Here is a 27,286-nt window from a genome sequence, read left to right as displayed (position 1 = left end):
ATGTTCCAAGCACTAGCTGAAAGAGAACTGAGCAAAAGGGACATTATAAGTGAAATATACCCACATGAATCGAAATTGAATCTATTTGAAATCGGAATCGAATCGAGCTTGTGAATCTGAACTGGATCAGTAAATCTGTATCAATCCCAGCTTTAATATTCACTCAATATTAACAAATATCATCTAATTCATTAACCTGCTATAAACGGTACTAACATGTTTTCTGGTAATTCAACATTATTCTTTTAAACTCATTGGAGTACCATGTGATTACCACATATCAATCAGTATGGTATTTATTTTCATCTCATACGTCACTGTACCATAGTAACGCCATAGTAAAGGGCCATAACACGCGGTGAAATATTCTACGTTACCTGTGATTCAGGTGTATGGTTCAGCACATGCGCACAATAAACAACTCACACGCATTTGTGTAATCAATAATATCGCTGTTATTTCTGCAGCTGTCACGGGTCTGATCGGCTGTGTTCGGGTCGGTTCGGGACTCACCGCAGCAGCAGTGCGACTCGGGTCAGGTCGGTTCGACTCATGCTCACACACTCACTCCGCTGTCATTCGGTACCGGCGCTGGTTTTGGTTTGGGCTTGAGTTTCACTGAACGGACGGACCGTCTCCGCTGCGCTCCGCCATCACGGACAGAATCACTCAGAGCGTCGCCGCAGCTGCAGACGCGACAAACGGACTGACGCCCAGCGGCGCGGAGGAGCGTTACAAGCGCGTCACTGACAAACAGAAGAAGAAACGAGTAGAACGAGTATTAGAATGAAAGTAGAGTCTATCACGGGCGGTTCTCTGAAGTCTCTGATTGGTCAGGAACGATGCGTTTAAATAATAATTATCTTATTTTAACTCTTTACTGTTTATTTTCAGTTCAGTGTTTGTTCAAGTTTGTCAGAGTCATTGTTCAGGTGTAAATTATTGTTCTTGACTGTAGAAGTGGTTTATATACGATATTGTCACGTGACTCTTAATACTTTTCTCAGCGCTCTTCAGGATCGGCCAATCACAGTCGGTTGTGATTACTCCCAGTTTGCTGGGACTGATTTACATTTGTATGTCAGGTACGGAGGGATATTATAGTTTTAAGTGTACAAATGCCTTAAGCAAGACAAAAAACTTCCTGGGATTTGAATACGGCTCAAAGGTTGATTTTACTATGACGGCCGCCAAACGCTGCTGTCTAGAAGGTAACCCTCCGGCTGCCTAAGTCTCGCGAGAGTCTCATTCGCTGTTACTAAGGTTAGGTTTAGGGTTAGATTTACTGGTAGGGTTAAGGTTAGGGGTAGGTTAGGGTTTCTGTAGGACTCTATATAAACACAAAAACAACGTGTGCGAACATTCAACTCGGCTCTCGCGAGACTTTAAGTAACTGTGAGGTTACCTTCTAGACACGACCGTCGACCGCCCTCTAGAGGAAGAACAATATTGTGCATGCCGCTCAATCACTGACCCCTAGCGGCGTGGAAGAACATTACAATAACACTCTCATAATCTATAAGAAAATACATATAGTATCTGTATGAGATGAAACATTAATAATTAATTGCAACAGCTCTTACTAAGTAAAATACAGCAGTTATTACAGGTTATTCATTACAGGTTTTAAATTAATAAATGTTTAGTCCTCCTGTAGTAACATGATGTTCAGTGTCAATCATGCATCAAACATAGTGGGTGTTTCAGCCTACAACCTTTCACTTACCAGCCCTGACCTTTCACCCCTAATAAACAGCTCAGATGAAATGAGACCTCTTACTGGACACATGCAGCTATTAATACTTGCTTGGAGGAAATGACGTCACAGAGTCTGATGCACATATTCATAAAATTCTTTATTTTTTCTGTAAAATATAGTGAGGATATAGTCTTTAAAAAAGTTCTGTTAGAAGCGCCTGCTTTAGGAACATTATTTACAACATACACAGTTTCCCTGGTTATCAAGGTAACAAAAATGAAGAGTAGCAATTTTAAAAGCACATCTTAAAATAGCAAATGTTTTGTTTGTCAGATTGAAACTAGACAAAAGCTAGGACTAGTTAACATATAGAACTCAATCATATAACACAACAGAGAACGTAAAAGATTAGTCATTATCAGGCGACGGGTGTCATTCTTTTCATATATATTTATATTTATATTAGAGCTGTTCAACAGCTCATTCTACAGTGCAATGCAGTGGCAGGCGTTAAACAGCACATAAACATCATATATCACATGTGTTTGTAACATTCAGATATATCTGAAAACCCCATACTTATATAGTCACCATATGAATGTCTTTACATTCTGAATACACGTCACTATTTAAAGGGCTGTATAAATATAGATAATTAAATGTACCAATTTATTTTGAAATATTCCATGAAATAGTTTGAAACATTTCTGTTGGACATTCACAAACACCCATTTTTATTAAGAAAATAATAAAGATTTGATCTAAATGTATAACTAATTTTGTGAAACTGGATGTCATGAAATAAATGTGTATATTAATTACTGATTTATTTTATTATAAGTACTTTGGTCCTGCATATAAAACTGTGCATTTCTGCATTTAACTATCTATTGAAGCTCAACTAACAGACATCAAGTTCATCTCAATCGACAGAATTTGTGTCATAATGTTGATTACCACAAAAATTAATTTCGACTCGTTCCTCCTTTTCTTTAAAAAAGCACAAATGTGTGTTCCAGTGAGACACTTACAATGGAAGTGTCTCACTCCAACAGATTTTACATTTTACATTTTTTAATTCGAAATTAATGTTTGTGGTAATCAACATTATGCTACAAATACTGTCCATTGAGCTGAACTTGTATTGAACCCGGAATATTCCTTTACACACAGAACACAGTAAACAAACTCATTGTTTTACTAGCAGCGTCATGCGCTGAGATGAACATCAAAATCCTTCTGGTCACCAATCGAAAAACACAAACCACTGTTGAGACGCCTGCACATCTCACTAAGTGTTTTTCATTGTGAGATTTTAACTTCTTAAAGGGATAGTCCCAGATGTCATACACATCTGTGTATGTGTGTAACTTTCTTTCTTCTGCAGAACACAAATTAAGATTTTTAGAAGAATTTTTCAGCTCTGTAGGTCCATACAATGCAAGTGAATGGTGACCAGAAACTTTGAAGCTCCATAAAGCACATAAAGGCAGCATAAAAGTAATCCATATGACTCCAGTGGTTTAATCCATGTCTTCAGAAGTGATATGATAGGTGTGGGTGAGAAACAGATCAATATTTAAGTCCTTTTTTACTGTAAATCTACTTTCAAACAGCTTTCCTATGCACGTTCACTAGAGTTCTTCTTCTGTTTTTTTGGTGATTTGCATTCTTCGTGCATATCGCCATCTACTGGGCTGTTGTGAAATATGATTTCTCCTTTATCCTTCCCTGCCCAGTAGGTGGTGATATGCACGAAGAATGCAAATCATCAAAAACAAAAGAAGAAGAATGTGGAAGTGAAAGTGGAGATTTATAGTAAAAAAGGACTTAAATATTGATCGGTTTCTCACATACACCTATCATATCACTTCTGAATACATGGATTAAACCACTGGAGTTATATGGATTACTTTTATGCTGCCTTCGTGCTTTTTAGAGCTTCAAAGTTCTGGTCACCATTCACTTGCATTGTATGGACCTACAGAGCTGAAATATTCTTCTAAAAATCTTCATTTATGTTCAGCAGAAGAAAGTAAGTCACACACATCTGAGATGACATGAGGGTGAGTAAATGATGAGAGAATTTTCATTTTTGGGTGAACTGTCCCTTTAACAACATCTGTAGGAATCTCTCGCCGCAGCTCAACAGAGTTTAACCATCACAAAGCAAAATACACAAAAGCGCCGTCACAGCTGATATATCACAGATAGTGCTGAAACACAATAAACCGCTAAGAAATACACACAGCACTCCAACGCTGAAGACAAATGCAGCATTACATGAACTGGATAAGGCAATTTATAAACACATGTGAGCAGAAATAAAGATCACTATCTTGGCTTGCGTCCATTTATGGAACAGTTGATATTTTTTGATTCACTACCGACAACACAGATGTTTTATGTACTCAGACATGTCATATTTCACCCCAAAATAAAAGAAATAGAAATAATGTTGTATATTTGTAAGACAATGAAGCCCATTTTAAGACCATTAAGATTTGTTGACATTATTTTCATGAAATTAAGCACTTTCTGTTTCATGATGTTCATTTCTTTGACATTATTATGCATTTACTTTGAATTATTCAACTTTTATGTTTGAAATAAATTATTGGTAGAAAAATTTTTATTCTGTGTCTTTGTAACACCATGGTCAGGTTTGATTGCAAACATAATGACAACTGCAAAAACTTCAGATCAATTCTAAAATGCTAAACTTTGACAAATAATAGTTTGATAATGTCTAAATATATATCCAAATGCATATCTTGTGATCATATATGAAATTAGGTTATCAGACTAAACAGTATGTGGCTACAGTCATCTACTGGCTGATAAAGAGCATCTATTATGGTTTTCAAACGTGCCTAATTTTGTTTTAAAGGTCTCATACAATAGATTTACATGCATCCAAGGTCAAAAAACACTTTAATTTGCTCATAATTTAAATTGCAGCGTTACCTTTTTTCCCCAGTGTCTCAAACGACTCGTTCAATGATCCGTTCTAAAGGATTCATTCTAAACTCCTCCTTTCAGAGAGCATACTCTGCTCTGATTGGTCAGATGTCCCAGTCTGTTGTGATTGGTCTACCGCTTAGTGTAGTGTTTGAGGGCGGGTCAAAATTATGTAGGTTAGTACAGGAAGTAAGTCTGGAATCACTAACGACTCGTTTCAGGTGTTCAGAATCGGTTCTTTCTTTTGGGAGTCAATAACTCCATTTGTCGTGCACTTTGATTTTTGAAACTTTGCAGACTTTGTTACATTCACAAACAGCTATATAACACACTACATGAAAGGTCATATTTGAAAAACTATAATAGATGCTCTTTAATGGCGTGACATTGATTTCAAGTCATGTAATTCATATTTTGTTCACCAGATGGCAGCAATCTGCCTCCAATTTATGTCACGTTCTCACATTTTCTTTATGTCTCAACTTACAGAAGCGTAGGTTCTGAATTTGTAATTTTTCTTTCCAAAAATGTGCTTATTTGAATATGCAAATGAATGGTAAAATTAAAAAAATAAAAATAGCAAAATAAAAGCATAAAACCTCAAAAGAAATGCATAATTGTACTGTTCTTCAGGGAAGGAAAAATTGTTTAATTTTCATCATCATCAAAAAAAAAAAAAAAAAAAAAGGAAAAAAAAAGAAGGGTCACACATCTGATCCTTCCGGTCAAAAATGACCGCGAATACCAAAGGAAGGTGCCCTTTTTGAATACCATAGGAGGGTTAACTCTCACAGCATATAAATAGCATTTAAATGATTAATTTATATTATTTCAGTTATAGGTATTTGTGGGGAAAATGTCACAATGCAAAAAACGTAATGATCTTAAATACAGGATATCCCTTCTTTATAAATGTATATCCTGAATATATAATATCCCTTCTTTTTTTGTGTGCCAAATATAATTCCCTGCTTTCTTTTATATTGAAGTGAAATATGAGCTGGACCTGTTCTTGACAGTTTTCACGAGATTCACCCAAACACGTCCATAAACACAAAAGTGCTGGTGAAAAACCAGAGCTTACATTTATATTACCATATACATTTCATATACATATACATCTATAGTAACTCTTTTTTTCAACATATTATTTAGTTACACAAAAATAAGGGTTCTTCTGAATATGGCCTTGCTCAGGAGAATAATCGTGCAAATGCAGGCACAAGAGGTTACAGACGAGTAAATCACAGTAAATCTGATCACATGACAGTATTAGCGGCACAAGCGGACGTTGGAAAGAGCCGTTACACACGTATGCACAAATATTTGTTATTTAGTTGCACGATTTCAATCATTCAAAACATGCAGCAACAGAACAAACATGTGCAGCTTTCATTCAGAATTTCAGAACAGATCGAAATTGAAAAATGGTCGTTTCCAAACACTTGTGCTCCGCCCCCTGACAAACAAACATGTAGTCCCCGCCCCAAACTGACTCCATTGGTTGAGTCAGAAGTTGACATGTCGAGCCGCTCAAACAAACAGACGACTGTTTTTAGAGACTCTCAACATTCAACTGAGATACCAGAAATGATCTGATCATCCGTTACACACTTGAACTGTAAGTGTTTGATCTGAATTCATAAAACTGGTTTGATCTGATGATGTTTAGCCCTTCTGTGTCATCTAAACTCAATCTTGTGTTCGCGGTGATAACTGTAGCGGGTTTAATACACGGATCTTAAGAGAAGCACAGAGAGTTTAAGGGCAGAAGCGCATGTGTACCAGTGCATTAGCTAGCATGCAGCTAAGACACCTAAAAGTGGCATGCCCTCATTTCTGTCACGTTCATCAGTCCGTCCTGCTCTTATTGACCCCAGTCATAAAGCAAACGCGTTTACAAACGACCCGCTTGTCATTTGAGGTGGTCTGAGCGGAACGAGTCCTCGACCGCGGGGTCGGCCAGCATCAGGTCTCCGTCTGTGAGCATGCTCAGACCCTCCAGCACCAGCGGGTCCATCCGGAGCGGGTCGTCTGAAGAGAACCGGTCAATCTCAAAGCCCGGGACACCCGACAGTGCGTTAGTGATCTCCTTAGACAGGCCTGATGAAGAATCACCTGAAACACGCACACACACAATCTGTCAGTGAGTCATTTAGGATGAGTAATTTAGACCAATTTAAAACGTTTCTACTTCATTAAAATGAACGATCCACTGACAAATTAAACATCACAATAGTTTGCGAGCCATATTTTCTCTACACAAGAGCAATATCTAGCTTGTGAAATATTTTATAGCACAAAAAAAAAAAATATTTATTTATAAAATAAAAAAATATATATGATTATTTTTTTTCACTTTGTCACAAGGACTGTCGTGATTATGAAATCTGGCAGATAGTCAAACTAATAATTGTGACTATGACAATTAATTGTCATATTCTTCTTAAAAGTATGTGCTTTATCAGCTTGAAGTCATTTATTCATATTTAACTCGAAATCAAAATACTAATGCAGATATAACATTTCCTTTAAGGCTTCAAAAACATTACAATTATTGCATAGGGGTAGAATGACATGAAAAATAATATTATAAAAATATTTCAAAATACTTAAAATATGTCTCTCTTTTTGGTAAACTTTAGTCTTGGTCCAGTTTACATTTACATTGTTGTTTTTTTAAACACAGTCAACCTGAATATTATTATATGATGTTTAGTGCTGTCAGTCGATTACATTTTTAATCGTGATTAATCGCATAACTTTTCACGATTAATCGCAGATTTTAAAAGTGCTGAAATTTGACTATATATACTTCTTTTCCTTTCAAAATGCATTTATTTCCATCTTAGGAAAGAAAACAAAACAATATGTAGCAATATAATGCTTTATTTTTTTCACCCAATATGGAATGCCCAATCCCCAATGTGCTCTAAGTCCTCATGGTGGTGTAGTGACTCGCCTCAATCCGGGTGGCGGAGGACGAATCTCAGTTGCCTCCGCGTCTGAGACCGTCAATCCGCGCATCTTATCACGTGACTCGTTGAGCGTGTTACCGTGGAGACGTAGTGCGTGTGGAGGCTTCACGCTATTCTCTGCGGCATCCACGCACAACTCACCACACGCCCCACCGAGAGCGAGAACCACATTATAGTGACCACGAGGAGGTTACCCCATGTGACTCTACCCTCCCTAGCAACCGGGCCAATTTGGTTGCTTAGGAGACCTGGCTGGAGTCACTCAGCACACCCTGGATTCAAACTCGCAACTCCGGGGGTGGTAGACAGCGTCAATACTCGCTGAGATACCCAGACCCCCTAAAATATGCACTCTTACAATCATCTACAACGTATTACAATATAAATACTTTAAAGTAAACTTGTCATAATTCAACAAAAGTAAATAATCAGCGATCGCTTGTCATGTCCGGTACTCACTGAAGATGCAGCACTGTTGCACATTCTTCAGGCACGTTGGGGAGCTCGTGATACTGTTTCCAGTGGTTGCAGATTGGTTCACAATTTGAATGACGTCCGCACGAATCTATTTAATTAAACTGTATCCTTCTGAAGTTTAATAATAATCACTTTAGGCCATTTCGTGAATCCTGTATTTCCATCCCCAAATGTAAGACCTCTTTAAATGATAATAAAGACTTCTGTTATATCAATTAACATATTTAATACTTTTATGACCTTAAATTTTAGAAAACTGAATTTAAGACATTTTAAGGACCCGCGGGAACCCTTGCACACATTGCTGTGTATTGTTTGTACATTTTATATGTTGTGTATTATGTGTTTGGTGAAGAGACAATTAAAGTCATATGATCTAAATAGACGTTTATGCTCCCACCCACCTGCATCAGCTAATCAGCACCCGCTCACCTGTGAGTATTACATTGGGTACAGTGTGTCGCCCATCGCTGTAACTCGAACACTGATTCTGAGTGAGCAGCTGTTGATCTGTGGAGTCCAGCAGCTCTAACGTCCCCTGCTGGCAGTGATAGGAACCGCTGTGACCTTTTACTGTGTTATCAGAACCCCCATCATCATTCAAACCCTCCACCTGAGAGTCCAGACTCATCTAAACACAACAAACACAAGACTGAATAACAGCACTGAACATCTATGACAGTGTGACATCAGTGTGTGTGTGTGTGTGTGCATGTGTAACCTGTTGGTTCTGGTTGTGTCGGCCAGTTAACTGCAGATTCAGGTACGGGTCATTCAACAGGGAGTTGAGAAACAGGGCGTCCTGATTGACAGCACAGAAATAATCATATTTAATGATTTACACCATAGTATTACCATTATTTTCTTGACATGTGCTACATTAATACCATGTTTCTCATTAGATTAATTTCAGATTTACTTTATTTGTAGCAAAAGTGCTTTTTGTTTACGATAACATAACCATGCATGTTATTTATCACGGTATACCGTGTTATTGAATACCTGCATATGTCTAGTCAAAACTCTTCATCTGAATCACTCACGTTATAAAAGTCAAGTTCACTGCTAAAAGATGGACTGATCTGCTGGTGGGGAGGGAGGGACTGGTTCTGCGTATCGGGTTGAGTCTGCGCTGACTGCTGCTCTGTCGGGCCGCCCGTCTGCACCTGCATGTCCTGCGGCTGCTTGTTCTGCTCCGCATCTGCAGGCCCATAGCTCATGAGGTTCTGGTTCTGGCTTGGCCATTTCAGCTGCATCTGAAAGTTCTGCATGTTCTGCAAGTGCAGCTGTGCAGTCTGTGATGAGGGCTGGGGCATGTGCGTGTGGCTGCCTGTCTGCGCAGGAGCAAGACCTTTCTGAATCTGCTGCGGCTGACTGAAAGAATACTGAGACAACCTCTGATCCACCTGTAACTGACTGGTGTCTAGAGCCACACCCTAACAGAGAAACAGACAGAGAGACATATGGGTAAATGTGTAATAACTGTATTATACCAGTGTTATCTAAACCCTATAGAGAAAAATTGCTTTTGTTTTGTTCCCAATCATGTCAACTGTATCTGAGTAAAATTTTGTGTTGACACGACAAAGCAATCAAAAGTTATAGCATTACAAAAATAATTTATTATAGTGTCCAAAAATGTCTCCAAGTGTCCAAAAGCCTCTCCAAACAAATAAAACATAATAATTATACATAAGAACTAATTACACATGCAAACACAACAATGACTAAAGGTTTGCATAGCATGCAGACATGATTTTAGTAATGAGATTTCACAGAATGAGTTTCATTCTGTGTCATTTGAGTCATCATTGAGTCTGTGTCATGTATTTGGTGCCATCTCCTGGAGGTCATATGTACCATTGTGCTTCATGTGGATTATCTAATGATCTATGCATCTGATTACCTTGTGTGTGGGCTCGTTTGAAAGATAATCATCTCCTCTAAGTAACAGTATGTGATATTTTATGTTCTATTTATTTTTGTGAAGTTATAAGCCAAAACGTGGCATATAAACAACACCAACATAAATGTCAAAGAAATATACTTAGTTATGAAATGTGCTATAAAATAATCTTGCCTTGCCTCACTAGTTAAAAATGCTTAGAAATCGCCAACATGTTTTGCTATTAACTACTGATATGAATCAATAGATTTATTATTTAATATCTAACTAATATTCTTAAGTTTATATGAGGTTTAGGGTTATGATACAGCAAACATCCCTTCCTCTGTATAATGACCACAGCATCTATGAGATATTCAGACTAATACAGTGAAACAAACGTTTGTGTGTGTTTACCTGTGTGATGGAGGTGAGAGTGGAGGAGATGGTGGGCGAGAACTGTTTGGGGTGATGTCTGCGCGTGTCTGGGGTCAGACTGACAGGAGACAGCTGCGCTCGTCTGCGAGGGGACATACTGACCTGCGGCTGCACAGAAAACGAGCCCGAGCTGCTGTAACAGGCATTACTGGATGCTGATTGGAGGGACTGGCTGCTGAGGGAGGAGTGCAACGATTGGTTGCTGAGCGATGACCTCAGAGAGGGGGAGGAGCTTAACGAGGACTGGATGGAGGGGTTGCTGAGAGACGAGTGCAGGGAGGCGGAGCTCAGAGAGTTGGGGAATGAGTGACTGCTGAGAGATGATTGGATGTTGGGGTTGCTGAGTGACGACTGGAGGGAGGGGTTACTCAGAGTGCCCTGATGAGATGGTAAGAGACCTGCAGAAAAAACAAACCACAGAACATCACATGCTGACGGGAGAAATTAAAGGCCAGAAAGAGCATTTATTGAAACTTAACTGCAAAAACAACTATGGTTGTGATAACCACGTTAACAAATGACCGCCCACATTTACACATCAACAACATCTATTCAGAGTGCAGCAACTTGGCCTGCACAAACGAGCAACAATGTGAATTATGCTGGTATGTGGAGCTCAGCTAAACAAAATAATTTTTCATGATCATTTTCTGGCCTCTCTCAAAACTTAAGAATGAAACAGGCTGTTTGCTACTGTCGGCAGAGAGGAGAGAAGGCCACTTCCTGTGTGGTGAGCTCACATCAGTCTCAGAAGGAGAAACAAGCTGCTAATTCTGAATAAAGTCCCTCCCACTGTTTCCATGTAAGACACGTTAATGACTATGTTTACATGCACACTAGAAAGCGGGTTATTGCAAGAAAGCAGCGTTCCCATTTACATGCACTGTATAAGCAGTGTACTCTTTACTCCCATATACATACGGCTCAGTCAGTAAGCAGCTTTCTGTACAGCAACGTAATTTCCCCACGACGCTTGTGTAAATAACAAACATGGGATCCGAGGAATACTTCCAATTTATTCTCTGTTGCTTTGCTTTATTTCAAGATATTCCAGAGATGTTGCTGTGTTTGTTGCCTGACCTTTCTATCACGACCTGCAGTGGATTCCCCCGGTGTACTAGAACATTTACGCGAACGTGAGGGACCGTCGATATTTTACAATGGTGTTTATAAATGGGTATAGTTTATAGTGTATGTGCTTTTCCCACTCCCAGAAATGTTTTGTTGATTTGTTGTTGGGCTCTATCCTATGACATTTGTTATTAGGTCTGTTCCACGCACATGCGCACTCCTCAAAAACCTGTTAGAACGTTGCATATGTGTTTACATGGTCACATAAGCAGCTTCCTCCAGGAGAAACATAGGTGTGTTAAACCGCTTTCTCTTAATTCCTTAAACGGCGTAAGGAAATTGCCGTTGTAGTTTATATGATGTTTCAGAATGTCGTTTTCTGCAAAAACCCTGGAATAAACCACTTTCTTTGCCCATCATTTTTGACCAAAATAAATTTTCCTCATTTAATAAAAATGGTTTCCTTTATCTGAGCAGTAAAAGACTTGGTGACTTTTCTTCCATTTGCCATCTGAACATACGAAAATAAATTGGGCTTGATTCGATAAGTCTAAGTGGTCGTAAAACAAAGCGAAACGTTTGGTATTTGTGGTCAAAATTTACCAACCATTGAAAATGAATGGGAAAGACCAAAAAAAATACAGAGAAATGTTTTGATCTATCAAATACTGTGAGGAGGCGAGGAATGAGGATCTAAATGCAGCTTTTAATGGTAAACAAAAAGATACATGACAGAGCCCCCCTTTTAAGGAGCGGATTCCCGATGCTCCAAAAACAAAACAAAAAACCAAATTGTCCATGGGGTGTGGGAAGCAGAGGAACAAGGCAAAGTCAGGGAGGCTTGGAACCAAGGCGGAGCCAGAGGGATGGAGAGCCAGGGTGACGCGGCAGGCTCGGAGGACAAAGTAGACCAGAGCAGATCAGGCGGACGGCCAGGAGACCAAGGAGACCAGAGCAGATCAGGCGGACGGCCAGGAGACCAGGGAGACCAGAGCAGATCAGGCGGATGGCCAGGAGACCAAGGAGACCAGAGCAGATCTGACGGATGGCCAGGAGACCAGAGCAGATCAGGCTGACGGCCAGGAGACCGGAGGAAGAATAGTCTCTGGGGGAGTGGGCGGAGCCGCAGGAAGAATAGTCTCTGGGGGAGCGGGCGGAGCCGCAGGAGGAATAGTCTCTGGGGGAGTGGGTGGAGCCGGAGCCGTGGAAGGAGGAGCCGTGGCAGGCTCGAGGGGCGAAGCCGTGGAAGGAGGAGCCGTGGCAGGCTCGAGGGGCGAAGCCGTGGAAGGAGGAGCCGTGGCAGGCTCGAGGGGCAAACCCGTGGAAGGCGGAGCCGTGGCAGGCTCAAGACAAAGAGTCCTGGATGAATGGGAAATTACCTCCGTGGTCGCGAACATGGGAAGAGACTCAAGAATGACCTCCGTGGTCGTGGGCATGGGCAGAGACTCAGAAACGACCTCCATGGTCATGTTCATGGGATGAGACTTGGGAACGACCTCCGTGGTCGAGAACATGGGCAGAAAGTGGGAAACGACCTCTGTGGTCATGAGCATGAGCGGAGACTCGGGAATGACCTCTGTAGTCGTGGGCATAACGACCTCTGTGGTCGTGAACATGGGCAGAGACTCAGGAATGACCTCTGTGGTCGTGGGCATGGGCGGAGACTCGGGAACGACCTCCGTGGTCGTGTACACGGGAAGAGACTTGGGAACAGAAACTTTTCTTCTCCTTCTCCTCCGGATGGCCGAAGTTGACAACGCTGGCTCTGGGACGCACGAGGCTGGCAATGCTGGCTCTGGGACGGACGAGGCTGGCAATGCTGGCTCTGGGACGGACGAGGCTGGCAATGCAGGCTCTGGGACGGACGAGGCTGGCAATGCAGGCTCTGGGACGGACGAGGCTGGCAATGCAGGCTCTGGGACGGACGAGACTTCTAGCTCGTTGGCTGTGGCAGGCGTGGGTGTAGGCTCGTTGGCCGTGGTAGGTGTTGGCGCTGGCACGTTGGCCGTGGCAGGCGTGGGTGTAGGCTCGTTGGCCGTGGCAGGCGTGGGCGTTGGCCGTGGCAGGCGTGGGCGTTGGCTCGTTGGCCGTGGCAGGCGTGGGCATTGGCTCGTTGGCCGTGGTAGGCATTGGCGCTGGCACGTTGGCCGTGGCAGGCGTGGGCGCAGACAATTTTTGAGGTAGGGTCTTCATGGACCTATGCACCGACATCAGTGGCAGATCATACAACTTGGAGACAGGAGCCGTGGAAGGCTTCGAGAAGGGAGCCGAAGACGAAGGTTTTGGCCCGGGGTTCCCGCCATAATCCACTTTATAATGGGAACCGCAAAGTTCCAGAGCCTTCTCCACATATTCGCCGAGCGTCCAGTGAGGATCAGCCGAAGGCATCAGTTCCCTCAGTGCACCGGAAGAAAACCACCAGAGAGCGGTCTGGATAGTGCACTTCATTTGCCAGCTCTAAAAACTCACGGACATGATCCTCAACTGGACGGTCCCCTTGTTGAAGGAGTAGAATTCTGACAGCCGCTAGATCCATTCCTTGGTTAGAATTTCTGTGAGGAGGCAGGCGAGGAATGAAGATCTAAATGCAGCTTTTAATGGTAAACAAAAAGATAAACAAAGTACTCAGAATAAAACAAAACAAAACACGGGAAACCAGGCACAGAATGTGACAACACGTGAAGACTGACAAAGAAACCAGGGGAAACAAGGGCTTATATACAAATGGGCAAACAAGGAAACGAGGAACACCTGGGGAAAACAATCAGGGGAAAACGAATCATGAAAAGAAACTACAAAGGACTACAAAATTAACAGGAAACAGGAACGGGGAACTAAACAAGAATTTCAAAATAAAAGTCTAAGCAAAAACACAGGGAATACGTGACAAATACAATCCATAAATCAGCCACAATGCAGAAAAAAAAGACAGAAATTACAGGGTGAGACTCTAAAACATCCTCAGTGCAAAACACACACACACACACACACACTCTCACACACAAACACACTTACACACACACACTCACAAACAAACACAATAGGGATGTGCCCGAAGCCGAATAACTTATTCGGAAAGGCACGAATAATGACTTCAAAATGAATAAAGCTTAAATCCGAATAATATAATTTTTTTTCCTTTGACTGATTATACAAGAAGCACAATGATAAAGCGACATTTTAAATAAACATATCCAAAATTACAACGAATTTATGAATCTGTAAAGCCAATATTTCTAAAGTGTAAACCTTATGAATGAAAATGCGCATGGTGTGATTTCAAATCAGATGAGCACGGCCTCGACTCTGTTTGCGGTCTTCGTTAATTGTGCGTGTCTGGAGCTTGTCATGTGTAACATTAATATACAACATCATATACACTTTCCACTTTTTGAAATGTGTATGTTAATGTATCAGTCGATTCACACGTAATGATTCCCATGTATTCCTGAAGTCATGATTTCAGGTTGGAGCTCATCTATCCATCTCTTAAAGTTGACCATATTTATATCCACATCAGTGATTAAGGAAATGATCTGGTTAAGACTTCAAATGCTCCATAAAGTTTTAAATACTCCATAGAGTATTCATCTATTCGGAATATTCCTGCTCATGTAAACTGAAGAAACTGAAACATGCTCCGTCTTTTTTCTTCTTTAAACTGTGCTAAATTTGAGAATGTTTTTTTTTTTTTTTCAATTATTTTTTTATTATCCCCTTTTCTCCCAATTTGGAATGCCCAATTCCCACTACTTAGTAGGTCCTCGTGGTGGCGTGTGGGCATAACTCATTGATGAGGTACATGGGGTGGAATGAGGTCCCAGGTCACTAAAGACCCAAGGGATGCATTAAATGGTTAATTGTCCTGCAACAAGTTTATACAACCTGCAGTAAATAGAAAAATGTTACCTAACAAATTTAAGACTTAACCTGGACTTGACAGTGAAAGTCTTGAAGCACACAGGAAAAGAGAAATTTAACAGGTGGCATGTTTCTGTCTGATTCCAAAGATATTTTCCTGCATTCTTATCAGGTAGTTGAAAGGCGGCATCTTGTTGTGCTTAGAGCCTGCATGTACACACATGGAATTTTGAGTGTGGGTGAGAGTGTAATGTTATGAAACTTAGCACTGCACCTACAAGAATTTATTATGTTTTTTAGGATTTTTTTAACATCTTTGCACAGAATGAAACTCCTGATTTCGCATGAGTCACTGTAAGCATGTGGACACATGGGAACATTTTAGAATTTTTTGTTGTTCTTTTAGAGCCTGACTAAATATATGAGACAATACAATGTTTTCATCACATCCCCACATGAATATCTTTTTTTTTTTCACTAAAATCTGAAGTTTGTAATTGTTCTGCCACTATAGGGTCACCAAATGGAATATCTTACGTAATCATTTCCTGAACAATCCCCCATTTAGCGTTGGTTGGACAAACAGATATCCCCGTCCCAAACTCACACCATTGGTAGAGTAAACATTGCTGTGTCGGGATGCTCAAACAAACAGAGCAATGGTTTGATTTGTGTTTAGACTTTTCTGGGAAGGGAAACTACAAATAGCCCACTAATTGCTGTCTCTGCAAAAAAAATAAAAAAAATAAAATTAAATTAAATTAAAAAAATAAATAAATAAATATATATATATATATATATTTCTTTTTTTTATCCCCTTTTCTTCCAATTTGGAATGCCCAATTCCCACTACTTAGTAGGTCCTCGTGGTGGCGCGGTTACTCAGCTCAATCCGGGTGGTGGAGGACAAATCTCAGTTGCCTCCGCTTCTGAGACCGTCAATCCGCGCATCTTATCACGTGACTCGTTGTGCATGACACCGCGGAGACTCACAGCATGTGGAGGCTCATGCTACTCTCCACGATCCACGCACAACTCACCACACGCCCCATTGAGAGCGAGAACCACTAATCACGACCACGAGGAGGTTACCCTGGAAACGAGGAACTCCAGGGGTGACAGTCAGCGTCTTTAATCACTGAGATACCCAGGCCCCCTTAAATTTGAGAATGTTAAGTGTTCTTGAGCTCTGGAAAGGTGCTATATAAATTTAACTAATACATAATGATATCAATAATAATAATTATTATTGTTATTATTAGGCTACTATTATGAAAAGGCATATAAGGCATGTTTTATTTATAGAAACTATAAATGTAAGAGAAACATTTTAAAATGGACGTTTCATTTAGTTTTTATGAATTTTTGGGTTAAGTCCCGCCCACATCCTGTTCTGTCCGAATACTGAGACAGATAATTTTGTCATATAAACAGATACAGATAATGGCTTTGCTGCATACCTCTATTACACACACACAAACAAACTGGTGAGACTATAACACAAAGATTATTTTTTTTACATTTAAAAAAATACAATAAATCAGCCACAATGCTAAACATACACTCCCAGAAATTAAGGGTTGAGACTATAACACACTCACAATGCTGAACACACACACACACACACACACACACATACACAGAGAACCAGGGCATCAATAAGTGAAGCTCTACAGTCATCTTTTGATCACTGTTGGCATTACAAGTCATCTGTTGTTTTCCTGCAGATGGCAGCAATCTGACACACATACATACACACCTGGTGAGTGGAAGGTGCTGGATGTGTTGATGCCCAGCTGGATGAGGGTGGAGGTGAGGTTCCCCGTGCTGTTGCCCCCGCTGAGAGGGGGGTATCCCGGCTCGTCAGGGTCCAGCGGGGTAGGCAGCGGAGATGGAAAGTGCAGACTGGTCAGATCCGGCAGCGAGCCGCCTGTATTCAACACTGTTGAGCCGTGAGGAGCGCCGCCCTGCTGGTCAGGAGAGGGAAATACACTACAAACACAAACATACAAGCAGGAGGAACAGATCACATACTGCACAGCAAAACTCTTGTGAGATATTTAAACAGAAAAGAAGAAACAGACAGTGTGAGATTATAGAGAGAAACAAAGAAGAAAAAAAAGAGTGTTGAGGCCTATTCACACCAAGAGAACCGAATACAGTGGCTTATTGCTTTAATTAAACATATTCCCATATTGTCAGCAATTGATTTTAATTTCACTTCTGTTTGCTCTGATTACTTGTTGATGTCGCTGTGGCTTTTATATGTTTTTTTTTTGTACATAATGACTAGCGATATCAACAGTTGGAGCACCACATCTATGTAAAAAACACCAGTTCCAGATACATGAACCAAAGCACTAAGAACAAAAAAAAAATCTTTAGGCTCGGAAAACATTAAGCTTAATTTTTCCATGCCAAAAAACGAATGACACTTTAGTGCAAAATGCAACCCATTTGATAATGTTGATTTCTTAATTTACTTAAACACATCATAAAACCTGTCAATAAAATGTAACATATCAGGGTTCCCACTCATTTTAAGGTACAATTTTCCAGGACATTTTATGAGCTCAACCAGTGTAATATTTAAGCAAAAACACATGAGAGGTCATGATGTATATTGTTGTTATTAGATGGTTATTTTTTCTGAATTCCGAATTTAACAGTTTAATGACATTTTATTACCAAAATGGTGTCTATTCAGCACCTGCAGATTTATTTATTTATTTTATTTAATCACAGCCTTTGCGGTTTAATAACCACACTAGGAAATTTCACGATTTTAATTTGATTATTTGTGCATTCAAACATTAATTTTCCATTCCGTGACATTCCGCGTTTTGTAGCTACAGCCATTTTTATAACTGGATTCCGTTATTCCCATCCATGTTTTCCGATTTGCGGAAATCATTGGGTCCTACATATTGTAACCGTGGTATAAGCAAACTCCCAACTGTTGCATTATTAAAAATGATTTTACATCCTGTGGTCACAAATCTGTGGTCTGACTATCATCACTGTCTTAAGTTAACAACTCAAATGTTTTTATAGTTAACACCAGTGGTGGCTTGTGACGGATATAAGTGGGGCAGATCTAGCTTTTTTTTTATTATTCTACTCGTTCAACTCATTATTCAAACACAAACGCGCTAACACAATACGTGGTGTCCTTGCATTATTCCACCACAAGGTGGCACTCTTAGAACATAATGTTGATTCTAATATTCTAAATAAGAACGCTTCATCTTAAAATGTTCAAAATCTAAATCAAATGTTATTTTATAGTGTTAAGTGTTGTTGAAGAACCCCAGGGAGAAGAGGGAGAGAAACAGAACTATCTATATGACATTTACACGTTTCCACAGTACTGAAATACGAAATGATTTATAGTGAAAATAAAGTTTTAAATCACAGGAAATTTAATACAGAAAGTTTCAAGAGCCAAGGCTTTCTGACATACAATTTATCATCATACAAAACATACAATATCTTATCACCTACCCTTATCTTTCAATTGATAAACTATTTTTTATGTCCGGCTTGTCAGGACCAAGTTGTTTGATGGTCAATTAGTCTCGAATTTGCAATAGAAACGATACGCTGTTATACACACGTTTATCGATAGCGCTCGCCACAATCTGTCACACTGCTGGCACACACTAATACTAAAGTTACCTTTGGTTTGGCACTATGTTTATGGGCAGATTTATCTCAATGGGTCTCAATGAGGGCTCGTTGCAGTACCATATCTGACCACAGATTTCCACTGGATAAACTGAGGGGCGCTGTGGAGTTCAGGAGGGCAGCAGAATCTCTGCACCACATGCTCGTATATTTATATCAATCACTGTGTAACGGAGCTTTCAGCTACTTTATGACTTAAAAATAAGTGGATAATTATTTAGATGGGGCTCTGCCCTACTTGCCCATGGGGTGCGTGGTGAGTTGTGCGTGGATGCCGCGGAGAATAGCGTGAAGCCTCCACACGTCTATGTCTCCGTGGCAACGCGCTCAACAAGCCACGTGATAAGATGTGTGGGTTGACGGTCTCAGATGCGGAGGCAACTGGGATTCGTCCTCCACCACCTGGACTGAGGCGAGTCACTACGCCACCACGAGGACTTAGAGCGCATTGAGAATTGGGCATTCCAAATTGGGTGAAAAAAAAAGTGTGTTGATAATTAATTATAAATGAACCATCATATTAGCGTTTTCTTGCATTTCATGCAGCAAAACAATTTGCTGATGAATTTAATTTGGTCAATAATTGGCATATACATCGGTGCATCCCTAATTAAAATATTTTCCAGGACATTTAGGTATTTTTATAATTTTCCATGAATGGAAAACTGCATTACAAAATTCCAGGTTTTCCAGGACACGTGGGAACCCTGCATATGTAGTGACCCAATAGCATATTTCTAACAACTGAAGAAAAACAACACACTTTCATCCCCAGTGTGAATAGGTCATAGCTGCATTATTACAATTTTACATTGAAATTCACTGGAATAATTCAGTCACCGTGTGGTCTGACTTTCACAGTGAAGAGACACAAAGTAAAACAACAGAGAGAGAGAGAGAGAAACTGATGTCACTGACTCAGTAAACAACCCTCTGGACAAGAAATACTACATGCCAATTAGCCACAACATCCAACTGTGTGTGTGTGTGTGTGTGCGCGTGTTGTTATGTCTGACTATGGATGAGTGCTGAGGTTAGTCAGAGTAATAAATAACAGTCATCTCATTACTGAAGCACACACACAGTTTATCAGAGCATATAGTGGCAAACACATGGAGAAAGAGACGAGTGAATGATTGATGGTGAGGAAATGGGTGCTTGGTCGGTTGAACTCACGTGATTCCGGGCACCTCACAGGACTTTGGTCGTGAAGAGAGCAGCGGAAACTAAAGAGAACATGAGACATGAATAAACACACACACAGTAACTCAACACACACACACTAGGAGTTGTACTGACTAGTCACACTTTTGCTACACAACAACAACAACAACAACAGGAGGAGGATTCCTCGTGTTCACAAACTGCATCCCAGTGTTGTTGAGTGTCATTAGATTTACATAATGCCCAAATAAACTTGATGCAGATGTGAGAATAAAGTGAACCCGGAGCACTTTGGGATGAGCATGGTAAAAGCGTGCCCAGTCGCTGCAAACGGTCTGAGAAATATCAGAGTGACAATCTGCACACTTCTGTTTCTCAGCCGCATTATCTCAGCTGTGCAGACATTCTCTCTTCTATTGACATAATCCTTGACTTGCCAGAAACAGCAAAAATGGCTAAAGCTGCACAGCGTATTGTCATTTACATAAGATAAACACTGACCCGCGGACTACTTGACTCGTAAAGTGTAGAAGTTGTGCAAGCTCTAACACACACACACACACACACACACACACACACAAAGACACAAATCAAGCAGCAGCAGAACATATGGGATCTGTAAACACCTTTCTGGAGTCCCAGGGTTTGAGGAGTCGTTTGTCATCAGGGCTGTTCTCCTCGATGGGCGGGACGGGATATGAGAACACTGCGGGAGAAACACAATCTCATCAGAACTAAGGCTGGCAGATATAGCTACAAAAATTATAGTTCAATATTTTTCAGCCCATTGAACATTCAATATACAGTATATTTCGATAATTATGTATTTGCCTTCAAATGGATTGAAAGTGATTTTATTTCCTCGGAGGAACCATCGATTTAACTAAATAGCCACATTTAAAGTGTTTAATACAAGTAAAAATCTAGTTAAAAATAATTAAAACATGTTTTCCACAGAATTGCATTTTATAATTTATTTATATGCAATAATACAATATACTGTAATAAAAAGCATTATTTACCTACATATATTTTTACTAAAATATTTTTTGTGAATGAACATTGTTTCACTAACTTACTTTTAAACCCAGTTGAATATTATTATAATAGAGGTATTATTGTGGGACTCAGACAATTTTATTATTGCACAATATCTTCTTGATTTCTGTGGTAAATTTTAAGATTTGTATGATAACTTATAGCGGTTACAAATGTTTGGAACCTGTGAACAATGTATGTGAACCATTATGAGATCGCTGAAAACATCAATGAAAGCTCATTCTGATTCTGATAAAAAAATATACTATTAGTTTAGTATAAAAACAATACAAGTCAATGGAAAGTCATCAAACGTGTGTGTGTGTGTGTGTGTGAGGTAGAGACACTGACTCCCACGTCTGTTCTGAGGAGTGAGTGTGTGTCCCGATCTGAATGGGTCTCCAGCGGTTGAATTCATCACACTGGTGTGCAGCGCAGAATCTGAGTTAGTTCTGTCGAAAGAGAGATAAAAAGTATGTCTTAAACATTTGAAAATACATAAAAACATGGTCACCCGTCTTTATTAACAGGTTTGACTCTTCCTGTAATTCCAGTGAATATCTTAATGCTACATCATTCAGAGACATTCTAGAATTGTGTGTTTCCAACTGTGATTTTCCGATTACACATGAACTTCATTTGAAGTTTTTTAAACAGTTAAATACACTTTAATATTCTGTGACTGGTCTGGGTGAGGTTTTATTGTAAACACAGTCATTTATGTCTAAATATTGAATCAAAATATTGGACTTGAGGTGTAAAAGCAGCCTAACAGACCTCCTGTTGTCTAGTATGTTGTTAATATTAATTAACCATTAACCACGGGCCCGCCAAGAAAAAAAAATACATGTTAAAATATTAATAACTACGGTCTTCAACGCAAATACATTTCATTTGAAAGCTTAGAAGCTCTACTTTATAATGCATGTAGGCATTATGACCAAAACTGAAGTGCTTTACAATTTGCAGAAAAATCAGAAGTGTTCCGTTTTGATCATTTATTTAAATAAATTTCACTGTACGTATTATTGTAATCGGTAACATCAAACTCAAGAAAAATATACGGAACATAAAATATCACATAACATTACTTAGAGGAGGTGATTATCTTTCTAAAGAGTCCACACACAAGATAATCAGATGCATAGATCATTAGATAATCCACATGAAGCACAATGTTACATATGACCACCAGGAGATGGCGCCAAATACATGACACAGACTCAATGATGACTCAAATGACACAGAATGAAACTCATTCTGTGAAATCTCATTACTAAAATCATGTCTGCATGCTATGCAAACCTTTAGTCATTGTTGTGTTTGCATGTGTAATTAGTTCTTATGTACAATTATTATGTTTTATTTGTTTGGAGAGGCTTTTGGACATTATGATAAATTATATTTGTAATGCTATAACTTTTGATTGCTTTGTCGTATCAACACAAAATTTTACTCAGATACAATTGACATGATTGGGAACAAAACAAAAGCAGTTTTTCGGAGCCAACTTATTTACACCCAGAGATATATAATGTCAAATAAGAGAAATAAGAACAAATGTAAACGTTTGGCTCAATTTTTATTTATTTTTTGTGATGTTTCTGCAGTTTCTTAGGCTGAGAGTCTCAGAATGTATCATAATCTATATCATTAAAAATGTGAAAAGTTTGCTTTACAATGATACCAAACACTTGATCCTCCTTGTTTATTTTTATTTATTTTGAGTTATAAGCCTTTAATTTTGGGTATGCCACTGAAACAGGAAATCTTTAAAAACAGCTTCAGAGCTTAAAGAGTTAAACAAAAATAACTAGAAAAATACTCACTGCTCTTGGCTGGATATCTTAAGGCGCTTTAAACAGTATTATAACATGTATTATAATCATACAATGAAGAGTAGTAATTGAAGTAGTTTTATGTTCATTTCACGACTTGAACACTTGATCCTGCTTTTAAAAACTTCAAACATTGTTTTCTTCAGTTGTATCTTTGTCCTATTATTTTTCTTTGTTCAATTGCTTGTAATTAGTTTCTTTGCTCTTAATTAATGTAATGTAATGTTTACTTATCTTGAATAATTACTTGATAACTTAAAAAAAAATTTCCTCAAATTAATTAGCAGTGTTTTGTTGTGGTTTTGAAACTGGAATTGAGAATCGTCAAATTGGCTTCCTATGTAAGCAAAATGGACATTATAACTGCAATACACCCAAAATGATTTGAAACGAGTCAAATCAAGAGCTAGTGAATCGGAGTCAAATCAAATTGGGAAATCTGTTTTGTGTCATGATTCATGAAAGATCATGATTGTCCTGCACAAAGCCCAGACCTGAAATCCTTTGAGATGAATTATAACACTGTGAGTCAGTCGTTCTGTTATCTGTCTCATCACATTCAGATCAAACGATTTCTGTTGCTGTAGATTCGATAATGCTGCAGGAAACACTGTCAGAGTATTTGAGTACTGTGTTCTATATTTCTGAGTCATTCAACAACCGTTAACGGAGCTGAGTATCACAAAAATAATTCGGCTCCAATATTGTTTAAAACTGGTTCTCAATTCTCAACCCAACTCTGAACAGAACCCCTGATGGAGAGAGACAGATGGAGAGATCACCTGTTGAGCGCTGTGGTTGGCAGCTGATGGAATATCTGGCTCTTGTCCGTGGGAAAATTACTGTTCCAGTTCCTTCATGATTGACAGAAAAACGTTTGTTATTTCCAGAACCACGAGAGAACTAAAGAGACGTGCAGGAGAGGTTTGCGAGAGAACCATAGCAGCAAATGAAAGATTTAAAGAACAAAGAGAAGAGCTGATCGTAAGTAGAAGAGTTGAGTTGTTATTGGTGAATCACTACAAGACTAACTAACAAACACACCTTCAGGTAATCAGGGCGGCTGAATACTAGAGTTTCAAATAACACTGTGAATTAGGGCTGTCAACAGGGCTGAAAAACTACATTTGCATTTTTTCTTTAAGGAAAACTGACATGACAACATTTTGATAGAAGTGAAATTAAATAATGAAACATTTTTTAATAATAGAATGATTGAAATTAACCTTAATAACTTAAATTAGTTCAAAAGAGGCTTTTTGTTTTCTTTTTAAAACGTGTATATTATATATACAGGGTGGCCCCAAAAAAACGGGGTCACTCTGTTTAATCGCTCATATCTTAAAAATTCATAAAGGTGTTTGCACGATTTTTCCCATACTTCTATGGCTTTTTGTAAACAACATAATGATGTTACTGTGATGTCATCGTGAGCAACAACTTCCTACAAATAAATAAATAAATCATTTAGCTAAGACTTCAACGGCAGCAAACTTAGGCGTTCTCTTTCGCCATGTGGCCCCGTTTTTTTGGGGGGCCAAACGATTTACTTATTTATTTGTAGCAAGTTGTTGCTCACGATGACATTACAGTGACGTCATTTTGTTGTTTACAAAAAGTCGTAGAAGTACGGCAAAAATCGTGCAAACACCTTTATGCATTTTTAAGATATGACCAGTCAAACATAGTCGCCCCATTTTTTGTGGGCCACCCTGTATACATATTTATAAATATAATCACACTTAATTAAAAATGTTTCTTTGATGCTTGCATTTATTTCTTTAAAGTACAGTTTATTCCCAATGCTGCTTCGTACATTTTATATCGTTTTTCCAGCAGAAGTGCTTGGCATGGGATAAAAAGGTCGTAGGAACACAAAGTTTGTGTTTGATTTTCCAGACAAAATTAATTCCATCCAACGTGACTGGTTGGACAGTTTCTTCATTTGATATTAACTCTATCATTCAGGTTTCATAATTTAGTATAGGCATCGATAAATCGCGTTCAGTTGATAACATATGGTCAATGCTAATGCTGTTAAACCCATAAAAAAACATCATATAGTATATAAATATAAAACGCATAAATAAAATTGCTCATTTTCTTTGAGACGCTACTGTGTTTGCTAAATCTAAATTTTACGATGTGAATGCACTTTACTCCTAAAAACTATTTCATTACCGTTCCATGTAGATGTTTACAGCATTTACTAGCGAGTCTGGTCCCTTCCTTATATGGTGTTTCGATGGCCGTCGATTATGATAATTGTGAATCAATGTACACACGCCCCCTATTTACGAATGTTTGGAATTCACTAAAATACACACGTTTTACTAATACATCTGGGGAGTATGCAGCGTTTGTGAATCCAGAGGTAAGTTTTCGGGAAGGCAAGTTTTCGTCCACAAGAGAATGCAATGCATCAGTATAAACCAATCAGCTTGTATAGATTGGTAGCGGCCAAAGACCTCTACCCAAGGTGCCGTTCACTCCAAACATGTACGCTAGATGGACGTCTTTGACCATTGCACTGCGTCTCGACGTTTTTTCAGCATTTTTTGCAGGAGTGCTGCGTTTTATTACGCCCTTTTCACATCGCAAGTTTGAGCAAGATGTGAGCAGAGCGTAATCGTAACTACAGCTGCAGACTCGCGAAGGCTTTCACACTGGAAGTGTTTTAACAGTGTCACAGAAGCGGCTCTATACAGAAAAATACATTTCTATGTTACTACGTTGAATATTTCCTTTATTAATGATCACAACTTATAAAATGGTTATCAGAAGTGGGAGATTGATAAGTATTTCATACTTGATTGTGCTGCTCATGCTTGAGGTGTGAAATGGACATTAGACACTGTGTCAAATTAAAAGGAAATGTAACCTTTAAAACGCATCTCGAGACACCCGCGTTCTGTTTTATTAGTTGTGCTGTGTCTGTTTAGCCCAAGAATACGATCGGTCTGAACGTCCCATGCTGGCACACATCCAAAATTTTAATGCACATTTTTATCCCATATTCGACGAATATTATAATTTGTTTTTCCTCCCCAATTTGGAATGCCCAATTCCCAATGCGCTCTAAGTCCTCGTGATGGTGTAGTGACTCGCCTCAATCCGGGTGGCGGAGGACGAATCTCAGTTGCTTCCGCGTCTGAGACCGTCAATCCGCACATCTTATCACGTGACTTGTTTAGTGCGTTTCCACGGAGACGTAGCGTGTGTGGAAGCTTCACGCTATTCTCCGCGGCATCCACGCACAACTCACCACGCGCCCCACCGAGAGCAAGAACCACATTATAGCGACCACGAGGATGTTACTCCATGTGACTCAACCCTCCCTAGCAACCGGGCCAATCTGGTTGCTTAGTAGACCTGGCTGGAGTCACTCAGCACGCCCTGGATTCAAACTCAAGACTCCAGGGGTGATAGCCAGTGTCTTTACTTGCTGAGCTACCCAGGCCCCCCGAATATTCAAATTATAATTTGATAGCCTTACTGTGAATCCATTAATTTCAATGGTGATGGTACGTTGCAAGGATATAGAGGGACAACACGAGGGTTTGTGTGAAGTGATGCTCTGTCATGCGAACTAAAGCTGAGGAAATGTTAACTTTTGATGCAACACTCTCTTAAGTATGCAACCATTAGAATTCACTGAATTCCTGCTTGATTTGAAACTGACACGAACCTCTCCACAGCCTCAAAACTAATCCTACATATTACTATCTGCCAAACCCTCTGTCAGAGCTTTCTCTTATGTGTAAACGCCCTTTAAAGACATGAATGCTCTACAGTGTGTTTGTGTGCTTTAGTAGAGTGCTGATCTCAGTCTATAAGCTTTCAAATGTTTCCTGATTGATAATCTTCAGTCTGTACAGCAGAACATTTCCAGACTTCTGGTTGAAATCACCAGCTGCTCATCGCTCAGAACACAACGATTAGTCCAAGAGGAAGAGGTTATGAATCACAGGGCGTCACGACCAGAACAGAACAAAAGAAAAGCCCAGAGTGAAATAAAGAAGAGTGTCTCCTAAGAGACTTGTGTCAATAGTGAGAAGAGCAGATGAAGGGGGGAGAGCTGTTTTAGTGCAGCCAACATCTGTGTTTGTTCATGCCATCACACACACAAACACAACAGCAAGCAACTGTTTCCAAGCGACTGTATGTGAGTCAGAACCAATGAGTGTTT

General features: G+C 39.5%; 3 protein-coding genes across 8 annotated transcripts in view; 1 reads left to right on the top strand and 2 right to left on the bottom strand.

Annotated features, from left to right (window-relative positions):
• The window catches only part of LOC127453635 (DENN domain-containing protein 4B-like), a 49,969-nt gene extending 49,257 nt beyond the window's left edge, over positions 1–712 (bottom strand). For 2 of the 3 annotated variants that reach the window (XM_051720175.1, XM_051720177.1), the window contains exon 1: positions 514–711. The gene's annotated coding sequence lies outside the window, so the exon portion shown is untranslated. Of the gene's footprint in view, positions 1–513 lie in introns of all 3 variants that reach the window. The other variant, XM_051720176.1, reaches the window with a different exon arrangement.
• Positions 713–3,690: 2,978 nt separating this feature from the next.
• Positions 3,691–27,286, bottom strand: part of LOC127453639 (CREB-regulated transcription coactivator 2-like) — a 36,105-nt gene continuing 12,509 nt past the window's right edge. For 3 of the 4 annotated variants that reach the window (XM_051720187.1, XM_051720184.1, XM_051720185.1), the window contains exons 5-14: positions 23,880–23,951; positions 21,611–21,711; positions 20,848–20,927; positions 20,234–20,283; positions 17,130–17,362; positions 10,418–10,836; positions 9,159–9,551; positions 8,837–8,917; positions 8,548–8,746; positions 3,691–6,778 (exon numbers count right to left, since the gene is read on the bottom strand). In XM_051720187.1, the coding sequence (XP_051576147.1) occupies positions 6,576–6,778; positions 8,548–8,746; positions 8,837–8,917; positions 9,159–9,551; positions 10,418–10,836; positions 17,130–17,362; positions 20,234–20,283; positions 20,848–20,927; positions 21,611–21,711; positions 23,880–23,951 (1,831 nt within the window). In that variant the 3' untranslated portion in view covers positions 3,691–6,575. The remainder of the gene's footprint in view (positions 6,779–8,547; positions 8,747–8,836; positions 8,918–9,158; positions 9,552–10,417; positions 10,837–17,129; positions 17,363–20,233; positions 20,284–20,847; positions 20,928–21,610; positions 21,712–23,879; positions 23,952–27,286) is intronic. The other variant, XM_051720186.1, reaches the window with a different exon arrangement.
• Positions 13,035–14,146, top strand: LOC127453678 (secreted protein C-like). The gene is made up of 2 exons (XM_051720243.1): positions 13,035–13,493; positions 13,554–14,146. The coding sequence occupies exons 1-2, from the start codon at positions 13,055–13,057 to the stop codon at positions 13,691–13,693; spliced, it is 579 nt and encodes a 192-aa protein (XP_051576203.1). The 5' UTR covers positions 13,035–13,054; the 3' UTR covers positions 13,694–14,146.

The sequence above is a fragment of the Myxocyprinus asiaticus genome, chromosome 16, assembly GCF_019703515.2.
Source record: "Myxocyprinus asiaticus isolate MX2 ecotype Aquarium Trade chromosome 16, UBuf_Myxa_2, whole genome shotgun sequence".
In the NCBI taxonomy this organism is placed as follows: Eukaryota; Metazoa; Chordata; class Actinopteri; order Cypriniformes; family Catostomidae; genus Myxocyprinus; species Myxocyprinus asiaticus.
This window is presented reverse-complemented; position numbering and strand designations above follow the sequence as displayed.

Coding starts and splice junctions, on each gene's coding strand:
- LOC127453678 (XM_051720243.1), top strand. CDS start 13,055: ATGAGCATGAGCGGAGACTCGGGAATGACCTCTGTAGTCGTGGGCATA. Junction 13,494..13,553: donor AGGCTCGTTGGCCGTGGTAG/GTGTTGGCGCTG, acceptor TGGCCGTGGCAG/GCGTGGGCGTTGGCCGTGGC.